This window comes from Odontomachus brunneus, unplaced genomic scaffold (genome assembly GCF_010583005.1).
Source record: "Odontomachus brunneus isolate Ranch 3 - 2012 unplaced genomic scaffold, Obru_v1 Obru_scaffold_092, whole genome shotgun sequence".
Taxonomy (NCBI): domain Eukaryota; kingdom Metazoa; phylum Arthropoda; class Insecta; order Hymenoptera; family Formicidae; genus Odontomachus; species Odontomachus brunneus.
In genome coordinates, this window is record NW_022639542.1 from 1,084,921 (window position 1) to 1,112,334 (window position 27,414).

General features: G+C 38.8%; 4 protein-coding genes and 1 pseudogene across 4 annotated transcripts; all 5 read left to right on the forward strand.

The window, feature by feature from the left end:
* The first annotated feature begins 31 nt into the window (after positions 1–31).
* LOC116848263 lies at positions 32–8,921 on the forward strand (annotated as a pseudogene).
* A 2,973-nt stretch (positions 8,922–11,894) lies between these two features.
* Positions 11,895–12,631, forward strand: LOC116848268 (odorant receptor coreceptor-like). Its single transcript, XM_032824169.1, has 2 exons — positions 11,895–12,177; positions 12,294–12,631. Exons 1-2 carry the CDS (start codon positions 11,895–11,897, stop codon positions 12,629–12,631), a joined length of 621 nt encoding a protein of 206 aa, XP_032680060.1.
* A 778-nt stretch (positions 12,632–13,409) lies between these two features.
* On the forward strand, positions 13,410–16,370 carry LOC116848274 (odorant receptor 85c-like). Its single transcript, XM_032824174.1, has 3 exons — positions 13,410–13,772; positions 14,440–15,147; positions 15,990–16,370. The coding sequence occupies exons 1-3, from the start codon at positions 13,638–13,640 to the stop codon at positions 16,293–16,295; spliced, it is 1,149 nt and encodes a 382-aa protein (XP_032680065.1). The 5' UTR covers positions 13,410–13,637; the 3' UTR covers positions 16,296–16,370.
* A 455-nt stretch (positions 16,371–16,825) lies between these two features.
* On the forward strand, positions 16,826–18,925 carry LOC116848269 (odorant receptor 49a-like). The gene is made up of 4 exons (XM_032824170.1): positions 16,826–16,966; positions 17,492–17,969; positions 18,202–18,432; positions 18,511–18,925. Exons 1-4 carry the CDS (start codon positions 16,826–16,828, stop codon positions 18,849–18,851), a joined length of 1,191 nt encoding a protein of 396 aa, XP_032680061.1. The 3' UTR covers positions 18,852–18,925.
* A 2,095-nt stretch (positions 18,926–21,020) lies between these two features.
* Positions 21,021–26,288, forward strand: LOC116848264. Its single transcript, XM_032824165.1, has 7 exons — positions 21,021–21,268; positions 21,833–22,310; positions 22,563–22,793; positions 22,881–23,140; positions 24,903–25,380; positions 25,618–25,848; positions 25,937–26,288. Exons 1-7 carry the CDS (start codon positions 21,128–21,130, stop codon positions 26,275–26,277), a joined length of 2,160 nt encoding a protein of 719 aa, XP_032680056.1. The 5' UTR covers positions 21,021–21,127; the 3' UTR covers positions 26,278–26,288.
* Positions 26,289–27,414: the final 1,126 nt, after the last annotated feature.

Below are 27,414 nucleotides of genomic sequence, written 5' to 3' on the forward strand. Positions count from 1 at the left end.
TATAAAAAAAACTGTGTAATATATTTTCTCCGTGTAGACAAGTATTTAAATGAAACGTGTTCAGCCTTCATGCATCGCAAAGTGATTTCTTGTTAAGTGATACTTGGACTCCCGTGAATGATTCTGACTCGATGTAGGGCACGATCGGATTCACACGGGCTCAATCGAACGTTTGATTGATATCTGAAGAAGATCAGAAAAAGCGTCGACAATTGTTGATGATGGGGCAAGCGAGATATTGGAACGACGACGCTCATCTGGCTCTAGGGGTGTACGAAAAGGTTCTCACGTTAATCGGAGTTTGGCCTTTGAGCGCGGGAGACGTCAAGTCAATTGCGCGATGCATCTTAGCTATGTTGATTCAGGTAAGTGTAATGAGAAAATAATTATTCGGCCGTGATTAACGGAACGATTGCACGAAACTCGTCATACAGAGCGCCGTCTTTCCACCTTCATCCGTCGTTCCTCCTCCTCACACATCGATCCTGCGTCTCTTCGGAGCTGATGTGTCTATTGTGTTTTAACCAAAGTGTTTGAATATCTATAAGGCTTTAGCTTGAAAAATAATTAATGACTGAAATTAAAGGAGATCCTCGCGAATTAACGCGATCGCCTCGACGATCAGATCAGTACTGTCGGCAGCCTGTCTCTGGAGGCGTACCGGCAGTGTCTCGGTACCGAGGACATGATGGAGGCCTTTCTAATGGACCTCTCGTCTGTCGTCAGCCTCTCCAAGCTCCTCGTCGTCCGGCTGACCTGGAAACACAGCTACGTTCTGGTAAATTCGCTTATCCACGACTGGTCGGTGTCCAGGGACGAGAAGCAGCGCGAGGTGATGCTGAGGTACACCAACGTCGGTAGAATCGTGTCGGTGACGATGTTGTATCTGGGTTACGCGTCAGGTGTATCTTTCCTCTTCATGGCGCTGCCATTTGACGTGTTGCTACCTTGGCTGAACATCACCAAGCTGGAGCATAACGGCACGGCGGTGCCGACGTATTTCTTGGCCACCTACTGCGTCTTCGGTCACCTGCCCACGATCACCCACGGCTGCGTGCTGCTGCTGCAAATGGCGCAGATCTTCGTGAACGCCACCTCGCACTGCGGCAACGACGGCTTCTTCTTCGGCCTTGCGATGCACCTATGCGGCCAATTCGAGGTGCTTGAGATGGACTTCGCCAACATCGAAGTGGAGAAGCATGCCTGTCACAAAAAGATGGGGATGTTAATCATCAGGCACTGCCATTTGATAAGACTGGCCGACAGTCTCGAGTACGCCTTCAACATGGCCATCTTCGCGCAGACAGTGATGAGTGTGCTGCTACTTTGCGTGGAAGGTATATTGTAATCTCGAACACGCGAGCCATCGTGATTCGCGACACAAGGTTGCAGGTCATTGTCTTTCTTTTCGTCTCTTGGGCTTGCTTTCAGGCACGCAACTGATCATCTCGTTGAAGCTGAACGACAATATCGCGGCGATGAAGCACGTCGTTCTGATCCTGACGATGTTGGTGCAGCTGTACCTCTACTGCTACGCTGGCGATCAGCTGGAGTCCGTAACCGCGAAGCTGTCGTATAGCGTTTATAGCACTATCTGGTATGAATTCGACGTGAAGCTCATGAGGAATCTGCCGATGGTGATGATGCGCGGCAGGATACCGCATCAGATCACGGCCGGCAAGTTCCTACCGATGAATATATTCTCATTCAAGGAAATCATCAAAGCCACAGGCTCCTACATCTCCGTTCTCAGGGTTATGATAGATGTGTAATATTAAATATATTGTTGGTACACGATTATAAATTACGACTGATAACTGCAACGCGGTGTTTCCCCCACCTTGGTCTCTTTCGTTCTTACCTAATGGCACATGCCGCGATATTAATAACGTACATTGCCAAATGTTAGATAAGACCATTAAGATAAGCTCGAATGTTTGTACTCACACGTTGTGATGAAATAAATCGCAGAACGCACAATCTCTTATAATTTCATCAGCGTGAGAACACACGGAGTCACGAAACGATTATCAGATTGTTCTTTACTCGGGATAATTCTCAGTCTCGCGGGGGCAATTTGGAAATCTTAAAATAAACTTACTATTGTTTTTATCATGTTTATAGACTTTTTATTAGCTACAATTTGTATTGATAATCGTAAGGAAAACATATCGCTCGGAATTACTTCGTACAGTAACAGTATCGTAAAAAATCGTAAAATTAATATTAATACCATATTTTTCTATAATCTTCTGTATCAGAATTTTTCCTCTGCGTTTGAGATCTTCTTTCTTACATGCACTCACTTATCTTGCATATCTAAACGACACACTAATTTCTTCGCCGATGAAGAACGGAACGGCAAGTTCCGACAGACCGGTTATCTGTTCTGTCGCAACTGAAATTTATTATTTACCAGTAAACAGAATATCTCTCCGAACGGTAGTGGATGTATTATTATCGCAAACATCAGTAAGTAACGTGAATGAGTATGTCGAGTCTCTCGTAACCGTATTATTTGTACAAATACAAACGCTTACTCGGACTACATCCGCGTGCTCACGAAGGCAACCGCGCGAGTCCAAGACATGAATAATAGAGCTGGAAAAAAAATCCAGCTGCTTGCTTACCGCGAAGGGGTTGCTCCAAGTTTCACAAACCTCGCGTCCCTATGCAACAAATCGGATATCGAACGATGTGTTGTTGCATGGGGACGCAAAAAGGGAAACCGGCGGAGTCATCGTGGCAGTTTGAACAGTGCAACAATGAAACGACGAAGGAACCTTGCGAAAGTGAGACGTTGCAAGGAATGACTTGAAAATGGGATCGAGCACGAATCGGAACGCCGATATCGCCCGCTTTCTGACGTTCTACAAGTATCTCTTCGGCACGATCGGAGTCTGAGTGTTGGACGAGAACGTCTTCTCGAGGATTCGATGGTTCGTATCGAAGATGGTGGAAGTAAGTTATACATTTAAGCACGATCCAAACTTATCGTTTGATTCGAATTTTTTAATCTTTAATCTCCATGTGATAAAGACAAAGTCTTTTCATCTTGTGTAACGAGAGATAGCGAGGTTTGTAGATCAGAAGAGATGCGAATTAAGACTGGAGTCTCAATTGACTCTAGCAGATAACGACAATAAATTCCTCAGAGATGAACAAGTTAACGTGCGCGCTACCGATGTTATGTATTTGCGACACGGTTGATTTTTAAGTCAATCAATGTCATATACTTATAATGCGATGTGACATATTAATCGAGCCTTTCCACACATATATATATACACACACATATATTTTCTTACATCTAACAAGGAAATACACGCGCACTGTATATGAAAACTGTTTAAGATATAGCGTGACTTTTGGTAAACATTTTTATATACATAGAAAGAAGATTTCGGTTCGTGTAACTAAATGGATATACCAGATGAAAGATTCGCTAACAAGAAATAATATCTCTGTTACCGTAAACGGAAACTTTCGCCTGGGCCTTTAGTTGCATGAAAATTCGGTTGAGATAACTGAGAACAATTGGCTGAGTAGAAACCTCCTGCAGGAATCTTTCTGTTCCTGCAATCGAATTTGTTCCTCAGAAAATTCAACCAACGGAGATGTTTTCTCCATGTAGCGTATTTGTCGAGTTCCCACGTATACTTATTCTATCCTGCAGATTTTATTACATTTTACTGCATTCGTTCAATATACGTATGACACATTATGTCAGGTCATATACGGTTCTGTAAAGTTAAATGAACACGAAATATTTGCACAAAACGGAATGGCATTTCCTCTAATTTTGGCGAACTAGATGAGTACAACAATCATTTTGTCGCTGGAAGTTATCCGAAATTGCAAAAGCTACGAGAGTATCATGGAAGCCTTCATGACCGATTCATCATCAATAGTCAGCATATCGAAGCTTCTTGCATCGCCTGAATTGGAGATACAAATTGTTCCTAGTGGAGGCTATCATTCACGACTGGAACTTCGTGAAGAATCCGTCATATTCGCGCGATATCATGCTGCGATACGTGCACATAGATTCGGCTTCTCGATATTCTTGTACTTCGGTGTAGTGTCCAGCGTGTTCTTCATCTCCATCTTCGTGTTTTCCAACATCGATCTGTCGTGGATCTCCGAACGGTTGATGCGCAATCACACCGACGAGCTCCTGGCGGCCTACTGTGTGTTCGGAAAGTACTTATCTTCGGCATAAGCTTACGGCTTCATCGGAGCACTGCAGTTGCTGCAGCTCGTCAACTGCATCTTACAGTGCGGGAACGACGGGCTCTTCTTCGATCTCACGATGCACGTGTGTGGCCAGTTCGAGATTCTCAAGACGGACTTCAGCGAGATAAGCAACGACGACGGGATCCGCGACAAGCTCGGTGCGTTATTGAAGAGGCATCGTTATATGCCTGGCGCATTATCTGGAGAAGACATTCAGTATGATCATCTTGACACAGGTCTTCATGAGCGTCGTTCTCTTGTGCAATGAAGGTAGATGTTACTTTAAGTAAATCCCAATCGAGCTTTACTTTACTAAAAGTTCCGTAATAATGACACTTATTTTGCCTGTAAGAGTAACAAATTTCGTATTGTATAAGAATGGACACAAAGAAAATATTAGGTTGTGTGTGTGGTGAAAAAGGGCTTATTGTGTTTGCCAAATAAAATAACAAAATTAATCAATTTCAAAAAATTAGTAATTTTTACGTATGAAACAGACATTATCGACTAGATATTTTTTAAACATCTAACAAGGACTTTCTATTTTCACTTTAATGCCCAAAGTTTCTCCAAGAATTCAGTAAGAAAATGTCAAATTTTTTGTACCAATCTAATAATTCCTCGCAATTTTAAGATATGCTATAAATTGTTTAAATTGAATCATTGATCAGATCTGGAATGTCATAATCAACGACCTCTTGTGTGCGTCTTTCAGGTTTCCAATTGACCTTCGCGCTTACGATGAACAACTTCATCAACGCTACCAAGCATGTGCTTCTTATCGCCGTGCTATTGGTGCAACTTCTTCTCTACTGTTTCGCGGGGCAAATGTTGGAACAACGATCTGAAGAATTCGCTTATGCGATTTACGAGTCACCGTGGTACAATTTTAACGTAAGCGTGATAAAGAATCTGTCATTCGTAATTCTCCGAGCGGGCAACCCTCAACAGTTAATTGCAGGAAAATTTCTGGTGATAAATTTCGTTAGCTTCAAGGAGATTCTGAAAGCCTCCGCATCGTACTTATCGGTCTTAAGAGTGATGCTAGAAACGTGAAAATATACAAATTGTTTTGAAACAGAAGAAAATATTTTACCCCACGACATCTCAGAGTCATGAGCATTTTCCTACAAATTGTTAGAAATAAAAGCGTGTAAAGTAGCAGAAAAGGTTCCAATCTCTTCGATATTTTGCACATTATTTAGTTACATAGAATCGATATTGAAATATAATTTCAATCGGAGAGAAATAACAAAAATTGTAAGTGTGATATTAAATTGAGTTAATCTTTAAATTGATCTTTGTCGCTTAATCGCTTAAGACGAGATAAATATGTATATAAATAATATATGATATTTTATTGTATAACAAATTCGACAGACTCACGAAATCTAATGCTGCTCTTGGTCGTCGGAGTTAACGGAAGAGTGTAAAGACACCCCGTCTCTTTGCACTTATCTTACAGGCGCGAGAAGAGTTTCGTGCAAGTTAATAAAACATAAGTTTGTAATAAGTTAAGATGGCGCACTTGAAAATTGCTTCTGTTTCGCGGTAATAACCTTTTCGATGAAAGCGATCGCTTCGATGAAATCGATGTTAAATTGACAAAAGTGGAAATTCCTCGTAACAACTGAGCGAAGTAGTTCCGAGTGCGCAGTCATCAGAGTTCTTCCGCGCGCCGGGATGCCGGACGTACGTTGGAACGGTGACATCGCCTATGTCTTTTCCACTCATAAAATATGCCTGGAAATATTCGGTCTGTGGCCGTTGCAGGAAAAGACGTTATTCACGAGGGTACGATGCGGCTTAGCGTTCAGTTTGGAGGTACGTTAATACGAAGTAATGGTAGCTCAGCGTACGACGATACAACGCGAAATAGAGTCGAAGTTTCTGAAGTGCTTCCGCGAAAATAATTTCATCCTGTGCGCTTGACGGTATATTCAAGGGTAATCTAGAGAAATGCGGTTCTTTCTTTATGTTTTATTTGTCTGACAAATTTAGATTTGATCATGAGGTACGAAGAAGCGATAAACTTTCCATCGAGCTACTTTTAATTCTCTATCTAACTGAGCGTTCGCATCAATATTTCTAAGACAGAATAATCGTCATTAGATCACGGCACTAGTTTTCATCGTGATGGAGTTCATTGAGAGTAAGCACGACGCTAGCACGAACATAGAGAGCATACTGTATGCCGTTTCAACGATACTAGGAGCCTTAAAATTCTCGTCCATCTTTTTCAATCAGAAGAAATTACGCGCGAACTTTAACGCCGCTATCGATGATTGGTTGACCGCGAAAGACGACGAGGAAACTTGGAAGATCATGAAGAAATATGCGTCTCGAGCGAGGATACTCACCCTTGTATTGCTATACTCGGGCATGGGTTGCTTCGGTATTTATGTATTGACCATCGTGATGATAAATCTGAAACAGATCTTTTTCACGGATCCGAACACAGTGAATGGTAAAACGTTTGCTTATTTGTATCCATTCTTATAATTTATTATGATAATAAGTACTATATTAGTACTATATTATTACTATATTAGATAATAGATAATATATTAGTCAAAATTTCGGTATAATTTTGAGTTGAATTTGTTAAATCGTATAAAAACATTAATAGATTTATAATTCTCGATGTTTTCTACATTAATTAAAAAAAAGATTGAATTTCGATTATTTTTCCGGAAGTTATGAGCAAACGAAAATACGCGGATAAAATTATTCATATTTAGGGTTTATGTAACTTTTTCATGTTTAGGGTTTTAGAGTTACATAATTGCACATTCAATGGAAAAAAGATTGATATATTAATATTGTCACTTTTCCATTTTTGTGCAGCTAATATAACAGATTGGATATTTCTGATCCCGGCCGGTACGTTGAGTAGCTCAGTCACCGGCTCACAATACATAATGATCCTCAGTTTCCAGATTTTTCAAACGTCTATATTATGTACTACTCAGTGTATCGTGGATACCTTCTTCTTCAGCCTTACGGTACATCTCGCCGGTCAGCTGAAAGTGCTTAAAAAGAAATTCAAAACCGTAACGAACGAGCCGTATACTGTACCAAGTTGCCGAAGGAAATTCGTCGACTTGGTTAACAGGCATAGCGAGCTGATGGAATACTATCAGAACTTGGAGGATAGCTTCCATGTTCTCATATTAATCACACTTACAACGGTGACGATTATGTTTGCATTACTAGGTAATCTATTGCAAAAGGTTTCTTATACATTTATAGATAGTTACACTACTGTTCAGAAGTTTTGAAGCAGTCATATTTTTGTGTGAAATAAAAGATCGTTTGTAAATATTATGAAAGCAACCGCTTATAATGAATGTTTGTTAACATTGACGACTACTTTAGGTTAGAACACCAACTTTCTGTGCCTATAATTACATTATATTAAATAAAAAAATTCAGTTAAATCAACCGACTGATAACTTTAACGCACACTGAGCTCAAAAATTGCAACTTGCGTCTATGAATGCTTGAATACAACTATTAAGATCCTATTTAATTAGAATACAAAGATTAGATATCGGAATTGAGGGTAAACATCATATTTCTGTGATTCGAACGTGACCAAACAAAGTAAGTGTTCAACCGCAAGTAGATAATAGCAAGAATTTACCAGACATAGGCACAAAGTTAGTGTTCTGGCCTAAAGTAGTCGTTAATGTCAATAAACATTCATTATACCAGGTTGCTTTCATAATATTTACAAACAATCTTTTATTTTACCCAAAAATATGACTGCTTCCAAACTTCTGGACTGTAGTATATATAGATCTTTAGTTAGTTATACATCTATCGCACGAACAATAAACTCGCGCACCAAATGGTTAAAAGATGTATTTTTTAATGTATTTAACCTTCTAACCGTGCTCTGGGTCTTTTTTTACCCAGAACAATTTCAAAGTTTATACAGTTTTTGTAATATTCTAAATACAAGTGTGATACTTCGCGACTTTTCGAGTTATTTTAGAAAAAGTCAGCACATATTGTACTAAATTACGTTATATATTGCTAAAATAAAAGATATAAAAAAATACATATATGTCAATTAAATAGTGAGTTCTCACCGTTGAGTCTATTTAGACTCTGAATATAGTCAAAGTATACCCGAAACGAACACGGTTAGAAGGTTAATTGTGTTTTTCGTTAGATTTACAACTAGACTATTATTTAAGTCAATTTTAAATATTGGGATTTGGGCACTTACGATTACTCGCACGCCAAGCTGAATATTTTCGTGCGATTCGGTTAAAATGAGGCCTCTACTTTCAGGATTGCGTTTAAATTTTTGCCTGCGCGAAAACGATCATGTGGAATTCATCAAAAGCACCTTGGTTATAAACTACTTCTTATTAGAGTCGCTTGTGTACACCTACGCTGGCGATTTCTTGCAGCGGGAAAGCGAGAATATATTTTACGCGTTATACGCGACTTCCTGGATAACGCTTCCTTTGGCGTTGATGAAGGACCTGCACTTCGCGATGATGAGGTCGACTGTTCCGTTCCGTCTTACCGGCGGAAAGTTTTTCTACGTTAATCGCGAGACTATGATGTACATTTTTAAGACGGCGGCTTCGTATATCTCGGTTTTACGAAGATTGACGTGAACCAATCAGTTCGTGCGTGCGGGCATGAAAATACGCGGAGAATTTTGTACAGAGTTTAGTATTGTAAATATAAGAAGTATTACGTAAAGTGTGCGCGAGCATGTTTAATTAAAGTATTTTGGAACATGCATTTCGTGATTTTCGTAGCGGATTCGATATTTTCGTTATCAGCAAGTCCCCTCTCTATAGTGAAAGGTCTAAGACACATAAATAATTATCTACAGTTGTTCCGGTAATACACGTTGAATCTTAACAGTGACTGTTCGCAGGACCTTCCATAACCTTCTTCCGTAGAGAAACGATTTCGTTAAGGAAATGAACTCCTTGTTATCTATCGACCTCGTCAGATTGAAGACCTTGGTGTAGTCCCGCTTGTATCCATATACCCATACATTTTGATAGAATCTCATCATCGTGGCAGATGACTAACATTTGCGTGTCGAATGCTAGATCGAAGGGATTATCGATTATCGATCGGGTTATGTCAATAATCCAGGTCCGATATCACACTCACGAAGCTACTTATGTTGTACAACTACGAGCTCATGAAAACGAACAACAGCATCGCGGGTACAGATAAGATGATTCATCGTTCTGTATGATTGAATTGCGCTGAGCACGATCAAATTTGCGTTGTAACGATTATTAGGCGAATGACTAATTCGGTTCTAGAACTTTGCTGGCTCCAGAACATGATAAGCTTGCTGATTTATGAGCGGCGTTATAGGAAATTATTATCAGTAACCGCAATGCCACGGTGACATCACTGTTAATATTAAACGTAACTCTACCTTTAATAAATTTAATCTCTCTCTCTCTCTCTCTCTCTCTTTCTCTCTTTCTCTCTCTCTCTCTCTTTCTCTCTCTCTCTCTCTCTCTCTCTCTCTCTCTCTCTTTCTATCTTCTTAAATTTGCTATCTCATTTAAAACTAGAATTTGTCAAATAATTAAAACTCATTACAATCGTGTCGTAGCAAAACTACATTTAATCGTATATTAATCATTTTGCCTTTTATGGTATCAATGATCCTTACAATTGATTATTTACAATAATATCAATTACCTACAAGCACATGCAAAGAAACAAAAGTCCCTTTAACATCGCCTTCCACTGCACGAAAGAAAAAAAGTTTTTGTTTCATTCACCGCCTTCACGAAACATCTAAAAATTTCATCAAACGGAAGTTCTCGTCAATGTGGCAATGCAGTAAGCTGTTGGAGACAGACAGTTCAATTTTTAACATGATAATGAGGATAACACAGCTGCCTTCGTTGTTGTTTTATCATCGCTTTGTTATTATAGTCATTGCATATGCTAGCTGCGAACATATTCCTTTCGGAAGAAACTCGGAAGAGAAAAGAGAATTTCAAAGGAACGTTTTGCTAGACACGAAGTAGACATTCTGTAGCACGTGTATGAAACTTAGAATTTTCTCTACTTTTACGTCATATCTAAGAAACTATTACAAGTAGATACTAGAAGTTACATTACGTTGTTCCGTAATAGCGTGCGAATAACAGCACGGCGACGACGTATGCCTAACATCGAAAATTGTACACGATTGTGCAGTTACACAACATTACAGCGACAAGCGGGTTCGGGAAAATTTGTCTTATCTTGCCACTTATCTTACCACCCTCAAAAGAGAACAACGAAGAAGGGTGAGTCCGCGCGTTGATCGTAATGTTCATCGAAGTAGAAGCAAGACGTAGATCACATAGATGAGCTAAGCGGCGTTCAGTCACGAATGACCGTGCCACTTTTTGAGACTGAATTTGAAGGTGGCTGTTGAACCACGTTGAACGTGGTGAGACCGAACTTGAAATAATTATTGAACATGAAGACAACGTGGAACAGCGGAATGGACTACGGCTTCTCGGTGATAAGAACGATGATGTGGATACTCGGTGTGTGGCCTTTGCAGCAAAACGAATTGGTTTGCACAGTCCGCTGGTCCACGATACTTCTCGCGGAGGTGAGATGAAACGAAAACGTATCGATGTCTTTGTATTTATTTGACGATGTTTCTACAATTTTTTTACCCTCAATCGACACAATGACTATTCAGACTGCGATAGCCTGGCCAAATTGTTCGCAGTTGCTTCGAGGTTCTTGAGAAATTCCACAATTTCGCGTTTCTCGAGTTGTCTTACGATTTAAATTGGACTCGCGCGAGCTTCGCACTTAAACGCGAGATTTTCATTATCGTTTGCACTGTCAGATATCGTGTGCAATCTCATCGTATGTGCATTTATAAAACAGTTGAATCTTTACTATCGTATAGTCTCTCACAATGCTCAACCTGCTGATAGAACCTTTCAAGAGCTGCGGCGATACCAAAGACGCGCTGGAGGTCTGTCTTATAATAGAGACCGGCTTACACGCGTGGACGAACATGATTTTCGGGCGTATGTACATGAAAAAGATCGCCAGCAACGTGATCTCCGCGATCGACGATTGGTCCTCGCCCACGGAGGGAGAGTCCTATCTAATAATGACAGGGTACGCACGAGTAGGCCGAATAATCACTATGTCTCAAGTGATGATCGGATTTGTAGCCGCTTCTTTATACTTTATCGCCATTATCGTCGGAAATAACCAACAGGTTGTGTCAGAAATTCTGTTATTACAAACTTAAAAATGGTCGTTAAATAAAACAGTTTCATTGACACCAGTATAACGTAATATATAAGACAAACGTAACGATAAGAATAATACTTGTGTTGCTGAATAATATTTGGGTTGCTGAATAATAGTTGTGCAAGCTTGTGATTTATTGTAAAATAATTAGAGAATTAGATACGCACATTTATCCAACGGATGCCAATCGATATTTCAATTTGTTCGTTAATCTGACTTTCTCTTTACGCGCAATAATAAAATTATATAATGTATACCGAGACACGTTTCTGCAGGTGGTAACTATCGATAATGAGAATGTGACTCTGTGGACTTTCGTCTTTCCGTCAACATGTTTGTACAAAGGGGTTTCGTATACCACGTACAAGGCGCTTTACGCCATGCAAATATTACAGGCGATCCTACTGTTCATAGCGGAGTGCGCGAGCGATAGCTTTTTCTTTAGCATCACCATGCATCTCTGCGGTCAACTGGAGCTGCTGAGGATTCGCTTCGCTGAGATCGCGGAAAAAATCAATGAGAAAAACCGTTATGAGAATTTGTTGGGACCGTGGATCAAACGGCACTGTCAATTGATAACTTTGGCTAAAAACATCGAGGAATCCTTCAATATCAATCTTCTGCTACGCTTGGGAATAACCACCATAGTCATTGCGGTTTCAGGTATGCATAAGATCGCAAATGTCTTGACTGAAATATTATGTTTCCGTTGCGTGCGCGCGGAAAGATAAAGATACAGGAGCCATGCATGCATATTCAAAGAGCCGTCTTTCATCAAGGAATGCGTATTATGGTGTCCCTCAAGCATCAGGACTACACGGACGTGATAAAAAGTATGATTTTCATTCAATACTTCATCGTGCAATCCTTCCTGTTCACGCACGCCGGCGAAACCCTGCAAAATCAAAGTGAATCGATCGTTATGGCGATATACAGCACAACGTGGCACAAATTCCCGTCCACGACGATGAAGGACTTGATACTCATTATGATGAGAACGAAGATCCCTCTGCGGCTGAGCGCTGGAAAATTCTTTTACATCACGAGAAGTACTATCACGGATATCTTGACTACAGCCTTGACGTACATATCGTTTTTACAGGCGATGCAAGAGTAAGCGGACTGTCACGTGTGACTGTCAACTCGTCGCACAGTGTTGCGCAATGCCCATCCTTTATTATGGATAAAAATTGCTATTTGAGATCTATTAAGATGTGCGATTACGGCTCTTGCTTTCAAAGAGTAAAATTATTATTTTATTGAAATCTCTCATTTGGCTCATTTAATTGAAACATTAATTAAATAAGGAACATCTCTGAAGTGATTTGTGTAAATTGTAATTAAATACCATACAGACATAGTCTTTATATTTATATTGAGCAAGAAAAATGTATAAAATGATTATCTTAAATACTTACATTTGCAAATTTACAAATAAATTTAGAGGAAGCAGTTTTAAAATTTGTCGTTGTTGCCAATCACTGAAGCAACATACAAAACAAATGCAGTGCTATCATCTATAGAGAAAAATGCAGGAAGAAAAATATAAATTGTACTCAAACTATATTGCTATCAATGCAACGCGAAACTGAGAAGTTCACGTACATTTACTAGTTGAACGTTGTACAATACGTTAAACTTTCACTTTTGCGATGATCCTTCTTTACTTATTATTTGCATCGAATTTCGCGAAATCATCGAACAAATGACGCGTTTCTTGGAGAATTGATAAAATTGCACGCAAATTTCTCAAATTTTTCTACCGCGATGCTTTCTTTATGCATCCTGTACAATATCCAAAGAGGACATTGGGATGTATGAGACTATAATGTGAGATAATCGAGCAATTTGCCGATTCGCTCAGCGGCGTTCATAGCTCTTTAAATATGCATTGCCCGACGCGCGATTAGTTGGACTACGTATTCTCGAGAATCGATAGTATTCCAGAAGAAGAGATGACTACTAGAGTGGCGGAAGAGAAGAGATACCCGAATACCGTGGTGCACGACACAGCGAACTAGTTGACGAAGAGAGTAAATTAAAATTTAATTATCTTACCGCACGTCATTAAAGATGAAGATCTCCGCGATCAGCGCGGATTCATTTTGTCATGCGCTTTGAAGATGGCACACTGGAACCAGGATGCTGCTTACGCATTGGCGAGCTACAAAATTTTAGCGTGGCCCTTGGGTGCTTGGCCAATTGACGATGACACGTTTTACTCGAAGATGCGTTGGTTATTCGCGATGATCAGCGAGGTGAGAAAAATATTTTCGTCCAAATAACGATTCTATAAGTCACTTCTAGAAAATTAACAAGACTAATAAAATATATTCATAACTAATAACGTGAACAAATGTTGGTGTAAAATTTCATTTCATTTGTATATATATTCAGCAAATATTAAATTGAATTTAATCATTATTTTTTAAATAAATAGTAAGTTAAGTAAAGATTAAGTAAAGATTAAATTTAATTTAATCTACTTAAATTTAATCTTTCTTTTTATCTTAAGCCAATATTACATTATACTTGATCTTTACTTGAACTTTAGGGACAAGGATTCCTTTTTATTAAGGAGAGAATTAAGTCTCTTGTTGATTTTCAGAGCTTAAAGACTGTAAACGTAAGATTACATTTTGAGTTTCCGCTAAACTATTAAGCCGAGATTTAAACCGCAGTATTTTGAGTCTCTGCTAAACTATTAAACCGAGATTCAAATCGAAGTGTTTTGAGTCTCCGCTAAATTATTAAGCCGAGATTCGAACCGAAGTATTTTCAATCTCCGCTAAACTGTTAAGCCGAGATTCAAACCAAAGTGTTTTCAGTCTTCGTTAAATTGTTAAACCGAGATTCGAACCGAAGTATTGTAAGATTACATACACTTACTGCGTCCTAATTTGCTACAGTAATCAATTGTTTCAGCTCCTGCTGGTGACATCGCTCGCGACGGAGATCTGTCTCTCCTGTGAGAACTCTTACGAGGATCCCATCGACACGTACGTAGTGATCTCGAGCGCGATACTCGTGCTCGTGAAACTCTCCCTGCTGCGAATGCGGCGATCCACACTCTCGATCAATCTATCCTGCGCCATTCAGGACTGGTCGGACGTTAAGGATCCGATATCGCGCGAGATCATGATGCAGCACGCGCGCATAGCGCGAACAATCTCGCTCTCGTTGTTTTACTGCGGTTTCTTCGCCTTTATGCTCTACATGTTACGACTATTGCCCTTTTTAAACGCGACCGGCCAGAGAATGTATTACCTTCCAACGTCTTGCCTCCTGAAGTCCGTCTCGAACGTCGAGTACGTCGTCGTTACGTTCTATCAGGTGATCCAGTTGTTCATCACTTATGCCGGAAACTGTTGCACGGAGGGGATTTTTGTCGGTATCACGTTGCATCTGTGCGGTCAGTTAGAGCTTCTGATGATCAACTTCCGGCGGATCGATCAATGCAAATGCAAGGGAGACAACATCGTCGCGAAACTTGTTGTTCGACATCGACACCTGTTAAGACTCACGGAGACTATCGAGGACTCTTACAATGTGATCATTTTGACACAGATCTTTACCAGCGCGATTTTGATATGTATAACCGGTAAGTTCACGAGTCTCTTTTTCACGGAATTTGTTCATTAAGTGCGCAGGAAGTCCATCTTTTTTTGAGATGTATACAGTGTCTAATTTTTGAGAATTATTATATCAATTTTTATGTTTCCTCAACAAAATTATTTTTATAAATTGATATGTATATCCATTTAAATGCAAATAAAATGACTATTAGTGATCGTTCTTAAAGATAAAGCAAAAAAATAAATTCATGTATTAATGAAAAATTAAATCCTATAATATTTTTATTAAGGTTTCTTTATCAAATTAAGCGAGTTCTAATTAATCAGATAAATTTTTATTTCTGAAATATTCTTTATAAAGTCATTTTACATTACATAAATATTCAATTGCGTTATCTAAGTAATATTATCATTGAAATAGTTGAACATACACTGAGAGAAAAATGTTTGGTATTTGTAACTATAATTATATAGAAAAATAATTATTGTAAATTATGATCAAGACAACCATTTTTTAATCAGTTGTACAATAATTTTAATGATAATAACCTTATATCCATGTTACTATTACTATCTTCGTGTTGGAACATGCATATAAGGTTATTATTATTAAAATTATTGTACAACTGACTAAAAAATGGTTGTCTTGATCATAATTTACAATAATCATTTTTCTATATAATTATAGTTACAAATACCAAAAATTTTTCTCTCAGTGTATAAAATGATCCACCCTCTTTCCATCTTATCTACTTATGTATACTTATATATAATATTTTACCGTAGTAGCATTTTAGGATCACGATGATTTGGGGAACAATTAGCGAATTAAGCGTATTGGTTTAAGGCTTTGCGCTCATCGAATCCTTACATATTAACGACATAGTGATGACGGTGAAGAGTATAGTAGTGATGATCGTCATGTTGCTGCAATCCTTTCTATATTCGTACGCGGGCGATAATTTGAGAGATCAGAGCGAGGCCCTGTCATTCGCCGTTTATAACAGCAACTGGTGCGATTTTCCGTCCAGCGATATAAGAGATCTGGCGTTCATAATGATAAAAACGAACATACCGATTCGTCTGACCGCCGGAAAGTTCTTCTATGTCACACGTGCCACTTTCACCGATATCCTGAAGACTTCAGTATCTTATTTGTCTGCCTTGCGCGTTATGCTTGAAAAACAAACAACAAATAGTTATTGACAAATATGTTTCTTATATTACATCTTATTTGTGATAAAATTTTAGGTAAATTACACTCGTGACTACAATACATAAAAAAAACATACATATATATTCGCGCAAGAGTGAAACTTTTAGAAATTAGAAAAATACCTATATATATATATAATTTACAAGATACACATCATTTTTATTTTTTATCTCTCGTAGTGTACCATAATAAAAGAGAAAAGAATGTGACATTTAGCAGTTTCTGTCCTTTACAAAGACACAACATTCTAGCACATGTGTAATAAAAAGGAAACGCAATATTTCGAGGGATGACAATTGCAAAAGCAGCATAGTTACATAAATTGTTACCCAGGATAGTTTCGTAAAAGCAACTACTTTTCTGCAATTTGTGACAATGCGTGCATCAAGAGCGTAAAAAGCGATCTAGCAAATGGTTTCCATTTCGATGAATAAAAAATAACTCGTAATACTTGCGCCGCTTCGACGCAGCGAGCGTATCATCGGTCATCGGCGACAGTTACCGTCATTATCTCGACCCGATGACTAGTAAGCGATGGGAAAAGGATATCGCGTACGCGATGACTCCCTTCAAACTGTTAACGTGGATCAACGGAGTTTGGCCACTTCAAGATTATAATATCTATTCGTTAATACGATTTTATTTCTCCACAATTTCCACGGTATGCATTCTTCGAGTTGGACTTCGGTGATTCTTGACACGCAGTCCGTTCAAGAATGTAGAGAGATCGAGCTTTCGCATCAACATCGCCACGCTTTAGACAAAGTTTCGGTGTCGCGATGACATTGTCAAGTGTTTAAGTTTCCTCTCCGGTCATTGAACAACCCGAAATTAATAGTGCATACTGTGAAACGATTTCTTCGGTGGTGTAAAGTCCAAAATTGAACGTCTCATAGACGAATGCAGTCGTGAGCTATCGAAAATTAACCTACTAAGATCTTCCCTTCATTCGTAAGGTTCACCGTATCTATTTTACGTTCTTGCTTGTGGCTACCGTAACTATTTCTGAGAAATTCGAGGTTATAGCGTGCTTCATGTATCACTCAGTTCAGGATGCTAACGTTAGCGACTATCAAACCTATTGACATGATAGTCCTTTGATAATATAGTGTGCGAAACGAACTAGACTACGCAAATTCTCGTTAATAGATCAGTCCTTGCATCTTACTATGACACATATCAACAGATTATAGTAGTGATCTTGCCTTCTATGGAGCTTCAAATGGGCTGCACCGACGCGGAGAAAAACGTAGACAGCCTAATGTTCATCTGTTGCGGACTGCTCTCTACGGTGAAGACCATATGTTTTCGTATTTACGCGAACAATTTGATTGACACTTACAACGCCGCTATAGATGATTATCAGACAATCGACAATCCGGAACAGCGTAAGATCATGAGGAGATACGCTTTTATTGGGAGGACGCTCGCCTGTTCCATGGTGTGCTTTTCTTACTTTGCTTGCGCCGTTTACACGCTGATTCCGTTTCTGGGTGACGAGTCGATTAAGCAACTCAACGTAACGGACGAGAACAATGTTGAGTTGGAATATACGATACCTTCTAGATGCGCCTTGGAATATTTCCACGCCCCGAGGAGCATGTACAACATTATCATTCTTACCGAATCTTTTATGGCGGTACTCACATGCATTTGTAATCACGGTAATATCTATTTGGTGCTTGATATGCGATTTTCGAGATTCATTCTATCATATAGATATCAATTAAATAGTATTATATAAAAACATATAGTATCATATAGAAAAATCATATCATATAGAATTATACAACATCATGTAGAAGCGAATGATAAAGTTGTGCGAAATTATACATTCTAACACAATACCGTTAAACTTGAGTAACGAATCTACAGATGCGTTTTTTCTTTCTAAAGGTAACGATGCTATGTTCCTCAACATTGCACTGCACATGTGCGGTCAAATAAAAATTCTGAAGGCTAATTTCATCAACATTGATGTTGTAAGTCCGCAGGTCTATGGTCATTTCAATGCGCTGATACGCAGACACAGTTACCTGATGAGGTTGTGTAAAAAGCTCGCCGAAACGGCCAGTTTCGTGTTGCTGATACAATTATTTGTTACGAGCATACTGTTGTGTATAATGGGTGAATATCGCTTATAACAGTGTTGCGAGAATAATCGTGTTATAGAGATTCGCATTAAACGACCAAGTATCTTTGCAGGATTCCAATTCATCTTAGCTTTGAAGAAGAATGACGCTGTTATGTTGGCAAAAAGTTGCGTGGTGCTCACTTCCTTTCTAACGCAAATTAGTGTTTATAGTTTTGTTGGAGATTACTTCAAAAGCCAAATGGAAGAAGTCGCGCTTTTCCTTTACCAGAGCATTTGGTACGATCTTCCGGTAAAGCTGATGAGGAACTTGACCTTCATTATCATGCGCTGTCAATCTCCTATCAAACTGCAAGCGGGAAATTTAATCGTGCTAAATCTCGAAACTTACATGAGCATTTTAAAGACCTCTATTTCGTATCTGTCTGTACTTCGCGTAATGGTGGATACGTAGAATACAATTGCAACGAGAGAATAAAATCTGCGAAATAAAATTATGTTAAGGTACAATACAGAGTCACGACTAACACGACGATCTACGGAAATAATAGTTTATAACATTATAAAATGTTATAATGTTATAATGTTATTTTAATAAAACCACTAATTGTAATTGCAACGAAGTCGTCTATTCGTGCCAAATGAACAGATTTTTCTCCTGCAGCAATCTACATACATATGTGCGTAAATTGCTGCGGAAAAGAGAAGAAGAAAATATGTGGACATCTTTGTTTCTGAAATAAAAGCCAACAGTTTTGATTGACACGTATAGGAAATACGATTTTTTCCCTGTCTTCTTCGATATTCACCCTTTTACGTTGTTCGGTATGGGCCGACCGTACGCCAGGCGCCGCGATAGTCGCGGGTGCGCGGGCATCCGATTCCCGGTGCTGATTCGCGCCGCGACGCGGCGACGGCTTCGTCGGGCCGTCACTCGCGGTTAAATTCTGACTCGCCTATGTAAGTCGCCGCACGCGACGACTCGACGCCTTTACATGCGCGTTGCTACTTGGATCAGTGCCTTTAGAATGTCCTTTTCGACACGTTGGTTTTCCTCGTCCGAGGTATTTTGGTAACTCCACAGACCCCCACCTTCTAGATATTACATGTGGTTGAGGGAAGGGTTCGCGAGATCTCTCTAGATTACCACCTTGTATTCTCCACCACAGGTGGGGATGGCTTCCTCTTGCAATATCTCAAGCACTACCGATATCGTGCATCTTTTGACAGGACTTCGTGACTGTCGCGCTTACTTCACAATCCACACAAGACTTAATCTCTCGCACCTGCGACTCTTACTGCGTGAGCCCAGCTCGCATCAAAGTCCGCACAGGACTTAGTCGCCGTCGCATCTGCGACATTCCTAACCCGAGTTTCCGTCGCGCCAGCAACAATCTACGCTCGCTTCTTAGTTTTTACAAGACTAGGCCTTCATCACTCCCGCGACTCCTCTCGCGTGAGCCTCTAAATCACAGGACTTTAGTCTCCGCCGCGCTAGCGGCATCATACACGCGAGCTACGGTCGCTCCCAAGTATACGAGACTCAGTTTCCGTCGTCTACGCGACTCTTCTATCCTCTAAAGGGAGATTTCTTCCCAGTGCGGAGGCGCCGGGCTACTCTTCATAAAGACATTTCCGAGACTTTGAAACCAAGTGCACTCGTGCCTATCCTTCACATCACCGTAAGAGGCTCCTGGATAGGAGGACACGAAAGTTAACTTGCGCGAACAACGTAGAAATCGATGGCAGTTCAGCCGCAACACGAACCGGCCGCTCTCCATCTCGGGCCGTTTGAAACACGTTGTTGTGAGATTGTTTTCACTCTCTTTAAGATAGCGACATTTAGCACGAGAATGCAACAAATATAGCATTACAAAACATTAGAGGTTAAAATTTGACAAAAAACTCATACAAATTATTCAAGATATGTGATACGAGAAATCAATTCACAATGAAGGTGGTATCAAAATTGACGAGCCAAAGGAAATGTCGTACAATCGACGAGCAAATAGGAATCAATACTGCCATTTGTAACAAAAATAACTTAACTTTCTTCTGTTATATTTTATAGTGATACACAAATTAATCCTCTAGCTATAGCGAAGCTGGCCGCAGCACTAAATCGCCAGTACGGACTTCTCTGCAACAATGTGCGTGTAAACGAAAATGCACTCAACTTTTAAAACCACGAAAACAAGTGAGATAATGACTTGGAAATTACTAAGAAATGATTTGGCGGAAAGCCACTTTAGTGGTGCTTTATCTCACAGAATGACTTATAGGAAAGCCAGTTTAGTGGCGCATAGTAATTAAAGAGTAAAATCTATAATAGAAGTAATATTAAAATTGCCAAGTCGAAAAAGACAATACACACACAATACACAAATAGAAAACAAGACAGTTCTGCCACTTGTGATGACAAAAAGGAATTCTTACCTCCTTTACAACAAAAAATACATAATATTCTAGTACATATGAAACAAGAAAGAAATGTGCTTCGACGGATGATAATTTCAAAAGTAGCATAGCTACATGAATTGTTATCCAAGATAGTTTCACGTAAAAGCGACTACTTTTCTGCAATTTGCGACAATGCGTGCATCATGAGCGTCTGGCAAATGGATATCCATCTCGAGATGAATAAAAAATGACACGTAATATTTGCGTGGCTTTGATGTAGCGAGCGTATCATCGGTTATTGGCGACAGTTACCGCCATTACCTCGACTCGATGACTAGTGAGCAATGGAAAAAGGATATCGCATACGCGATGACTCCCTTCAAACAGTTAACATGGGTCAACGGAGTTTGGCCCCTTCAAGATTATAACATCTTTTCGCTAATACGATTTTATTTCGCTACATTTTGCATGGTACGTATTCTTTGAGTTGGACTTCAGTGAACCTTGACACGCAGTTCGTTCAACGTAGAGAGATCGAGCTTTCGCATCAACATCGTCATGCTATAGACAAAGTTTCGGTGTCGCGATAACATTGTCAAATATTTGTTTCCTCTTCGATCATTGAACTACGTTAATTAATAGTGCATTAACTACCGCTAATTACTAGTGCAGACCGTGAAATGATTTCTTCGATGGTGACAAAATTACAATTAAGTGTCTCATAGACGAATGCAGTCGTGAGCTATCAAAAATTAACCTACAAAGATCTTTCTTTCATTCGTAAGGTTCACCATATCTATTTTACGTTCTTGTTTGTGGTTAGATTAACCATTTCTGAGAAATTCGAGGTATAACGTATTTTATGGGTCACTCAGTTCAGGATACTAACGTTAGCGACTATCAATCATATTGACATGATAGTCCTTTGATAGCACATATCGTGTGCGAAACAAACTAGATACGCGAATTCTCGTTAATAGTTCAGTCTTTGATAGATCAGTCGTTAATAGATCTTACTATCACGCATATCAACAGATTACTTGCGCGGTCTTGCCATTCATCGAACTTCAAATGGGCTGCACCGACGCGGAGGAAAACGTAGACAGTCTAATGTTTATCTGTTGCGGGGTGGTCTCTACAGTGAAGACTATATGTTTCCGCATTTACGCGAACAACTTGATCGACACTTACAGCGCCGCTGTAGATGATTATCAGACAATCGACAACCTGGGACAGCGTAAAATCATGAGGAGATTCGCTTTTATTGGCAGAACGCTCGCCTGTTTCATGGTGTGCTTTGCTTACTTCGCTTGCGCCGTTTACACGTTAATTCCGCTTCTCGGTGACGAGCCGATTAATCAGCTCAACGTAACGGACGAGAACAATGTTGAGCTAGACTATACGATACCGTCTAGATGCACCTTGGAATACTTCCATGCCCCGACGAGCATGTACAAAATTATTACCCTTACCGAATCTTTTATAATGGCACTCACGTGCACTTGTAACCATGGTAATATCTATTTGGTTTATCTGCTTAATTCTGCATGCGGTTTTCATTCAAGATTCATTCTATCATATATTAGACAGTATTATATAAAATCATATAATATCATAGTATCATATAAAAAATCATTTATCATATAGAATTATACAAATCATGTAGAAGCAAAACAAATGATAAAATTGTGCGAAATTACACATTCTAACACAATACCGCTAAACTTGTGTAAAAAATCTACAGATGCGTTTCTTCTTTCTAAAGGTAACGATGCTATGTTCCTCAACATTGCACTGCACATGTGCGGTCAAATAAAAATTCTGAAGGCTAATTTCACCAACATTGATGTTGTAAGTCCACAGGTTTATAGTAATTTCAATGCGCTGATACGCAGACACAGTAACCTGATGAGGTTGTGTAAAAAGCTCGCCGAAACGATCAGTTTCGTGTTGCTGACACAATTATTTATTACGAGCATACTGTTGTGTATAATGGGTGAATATTATATCGCTTATAGCAGTGTTGCAAAAATAAACGTGTTACATTACAGGATCTGGATTAAATAACTAAATATGCTTGCAGGATTCCAATTTATCTTAGCCTTGAAGAAGAACGACGCTGTTATGCTGGCAAAAAGTTGCGTGGTGCTTGCTTCCTTTCTAACGCAAATTAGTGTTTACAGTTTTGTCGGAGATTACTTCAAATGTCAGATGGAAGAAATCGCGCTTTTCCTTTACCAAAGTACTTGGTACGATCTTCCAGCGAAGCTGACGAGGAACTTGACATTCATCATCATGCGCGCTCAGTCTCCTATCAAGCTGCAAGCAGGAAACTTTATCGTGGTAAACCTTGAAACTTACATGAGCATTCTAAAGACCTCTATTTCGTATTTGTCTGTACTTCGTGTAATGGTGGATACGTAGAGTACAACAAGTGCAACGAGAGAATAAAATCTACAAAGTAAAATTATGTTGAGATACAATATAGAGTCGCGTCCAACACGACGATCTGCGGAAGCAAGAGTTTAGTATAATGTTATTTTAATAAAACCGCTAATTGTAGTTGTAACGCAATCGTCTATTCGTGCCAAATCGATTTTTCTCGCACAGTAGTCTACACGCATATGTACACTTGGAAAAGAGAAAAAGAAAATTTGTCGACATCTTTTTTTCGACAAATAAAATCCTACAGTGTTGGCTCATACGTATAGGAAATATAGTTTTTCCCTTGTCTCCTTCGATATTCACCCTTTCACGTTATCGTGATGAAATTGTTTTCACTGTCTCTTTAAGATAGCGATATTTTGCACAAAAATGCAACAAAGATAGCATTAGAGGATGAAATTTCATAAAAAAGACTTATACAGATTAAAGATACAAATTTAAAGATACAAGAAATCAATCCACAATGAAAGTAGTATCAAAATTGATGAACCAAAGGAAATGTCGTACAATCGACGAGGAAACAATACTGCCATTTCACGAAAATAACTTAACGTTCTTCTGTTGTATTTCATGGTGATGCACATATTAAAGCTATAATGAAAGTAATATCAAAATTGCGAAGTCGAAAAACACGTCACACAATACACAAATAGAAAACAAGACACTTCCACTGACACTCGTGATGGCAGAAAGAAATTCTTCTCTTTTCTACAACTAAAGACAGATAACATTCTACATATGCAACAAAAAGGAAAAGTAATGCTTCGGCAATTTCAAAAGTAGCATAGTTACATGAATTTTTACCCAGGAATATTTCATGTAAAGCGACTTTCCTACAATTTGCGACAATGTGTGCATCAAGAGCGTAAAAGCGACTTGGCAAATGGACATCCACTTCGAGATGAATAAGAAATGATTCATAACACTCGCTTTGATGTAGCGAGCGTATCATCGGTTATTGGCGACAGTTATTGCCATTACTTCGACTCGATGACTAGCAAGCAATGGAATAAAGATATCGCGTACGCGATGACTCCCTTCAAGCTGTTAACGTGGATCAATGGAGTTTGGCCCCTTCAAAATCACAACATCTATTCGCTAATACGATTTTATTTTACTACATTTTGTATGGTACGTATTCTTTGAGTTGGACTTCAGTGAACCTTGACACGCAGTTCGTTCAACGTAGAGAGATCGAGCATTCGCATCAACATCGTCATGCTATAGACAAAGTTTCGGTGTCGCGATAACATTGTCAAATGTTTAAGTTTGTTCTCCGATTATTGAGCAACCCATTAATTAATAGTGCAGATCGTGAAATGATTCCTTAGATGATGATAAAATTAAGATTCAATGTCTCATAGACGAATACAGTTGTAAATTATCCAAAATTAACCTATAAAGATCTTCCTTTCATTTATAAGATTTATTATATTTACTTTATGTTCTTGCTTGTGGTTAACTTAACCATTTCTGAAAAAATTCGAAGTATAGCGTACTTTATGTATCACTCAGTTCAAGATGTTAACGTTAGCGACTATCTATCGTATTGATATAATAATCCTTTGATAGTTTATATAGTGTGCAAAATAAACTAGACACGCGAATTCTCATTAATAGATCAGTCCTTGCAATATCTTACTATCATGCAAATCAACAGATTATAGTAGTAATTTTGCCTTTCATCGAACTTCAAACGGGCTGCACCGACGCGGAGGAAAACGTAGACTGCCTAATGATCATCTGTTGTGGACTGATCTCTGCAGTGAAGAACATATATTTTCGCATTTACGCGAACAACTTGATCGACACTTATAGCGCCGCTGTAGATGATTATCGGACAATCGACAACCCGGGACAGCGTAAGATCATGAGGAGATTCGCTTTTATTGGGAGGACGCTCGCCTGTTTCATGGTGTGCTTTGCTTACTTCGCTTGCGCCGTTTACACGTTAATTCCTCTTCTGGATGATAAGCCGATTAATCAGCTCAACGTAACGGACGAGAACAATGTTGAGTTGGACTATACGATACCGTCTAGATGCACCTTGGAGTACTTCCATATTCCGTCGAGCATGTACAAAATTATCAACTTCATCGAATCTTTTATGATGACACTCACGTCCACTTGTAACCATGGTAATATCTTTTGGTTTATCTTAACATCTGCATGCAATTTTCGGGATTTATTATATCATATACTAGATAGTATTATATAGAATCTTATAGTATCATATAAAAAATCTTATTTTATAAAATTATACAATATCATATAAAAGCAACACAAATGAAACAGTTAGTGCGAAATTATACATTCTAACATAATACCACTTAAGTTGTGTAAAGAATCTACAGATGCGTTCCTTCTTTCTAAAGGTAACGATGCTATGTTCCTCAACATTGTACTGCACATGTGCGGTCAAATAAAAATTCTGAAAGCTAATTTCACCAACATTGATGTTGTAAGTCCACAAGTTTATAGTAATTTCAATGCGCTGATACGCAGACACAGTTATCTGATAATGTTGTGTAAAAAGCTCGCCGAAACGATCAGTTTCGTGTTGCTGACACAATTATTTATTACGAGCATACTGTTGTGTATAATGGGTGAATATTATATCGTTTATAACAGTGTTGCAAAAATAAACGTGTTACATTACAGAGATCTGGATTAAATGGCTAAATATATTTGTAGGATTCCAATTTATCTTAGCCTTGAAGAAGAATGACGCTGTTATGCTGGCAAAAAGTTGCGTGGTGCTTGGTTCCTTTCTAACGCAAATTAGTGTTTATAGTTTTATCGGAGATTATTTCAAATGCCAGATGGAAGAAGTCGCGCTTTTCCTTTACCAGAGCACTTGGTACGATCTTCCAGCGAAGTTGAAGAAGAACTTGACTTTCCTCATCATGCGCGCTCAGTTTCCTATCAAACTGCAAGCTGCAAACTTTATCGTGATAAACCTCGAAACTTACATGAGCATTCTAAAGACCTCTATTTCGTATCTGTCTGTACTTCGCGTAATGGTAGATACGTAGAGTACATCAAGTACAACAACAGAATAAAATCTACGAAGTAAATTTATATTGAGATACAATGACAGAGACAGAGTCGCGTCCAACACAACGATTTGCGGAAGCAAGAGTTTAGCATAATGCTATTTTAATAAAACCACTAATTGTAGTAACGCAATCGTCTATCCGTGCCAAGTCAATAGATTTTTCTCGCACAGTAGTCTACACGCATATATATACTTGGAAAAGAGAATAAGAAAATATGTCGACATCTTTGTTTCGACAAATAAAACCCTAAAGTTTTGACTCACACGTATAGGAAATACGATTTTTTCCCTGTCTCTTTAATATTCACCCTTTCACGCTATCATGACACTGTCTCTTTGAGATAGTGACATTTTGCACGAAAATGCAACGAAGGTAGCACTGTTGAAGCATTCGAAGATGAAAATGGTAATATTGCTTGTAGTCACAACACTGTCGTGCCGAATCAAGTGTTATTTTGCATTAATACAGTTTTCTCTTATGTAGAAGAGTACAAACTTATGTATACTACTTGAAAGAAAAAAGATTGAAGTGAAACCCTATAGTACTAATTTATATATATTTTTCGTGAGAAATACAGTTTTTCTCTTGTCTCTTTCAATATTCACCCTTCTGCGTGACAACTTGCTTTTACCCCGTTTTTGTAGGAGACATTTTGCACAAAATTACAATGGAAAGAACACCGTTGTAACATTAAATGTTGAAATGTTATAATACTTACAGTGCTTATATCACAGACTTTCATGGTAAAGTTATTCTGACTCGATTCCATATCCACGCATTTTTTATATTAACAACGGACAAGCTCGCCAGTGTCACTTTGATACAATATATTTCTCTACACTGTGTATGACACACGTTCAAGACGTAGGGATAAGCTGCTATATGGCTATACATTCTTCGTGTTAAATAAAAAACGAACATGAAATATCATAATGTCAAGTGAATTCTTCTCCAGCAAGAATTCTGCGTAAATGCATAATTCGCTGCATTTTTTGACGATGCGCACATTAGGGGTATGGGAATAGTTTCATAAGCATGTGCAAGGTTCATAGTGAATAAAAAATAAACCGGAATATATGGCATGAGGAACCTATTGCAACCGTATAGTCGATC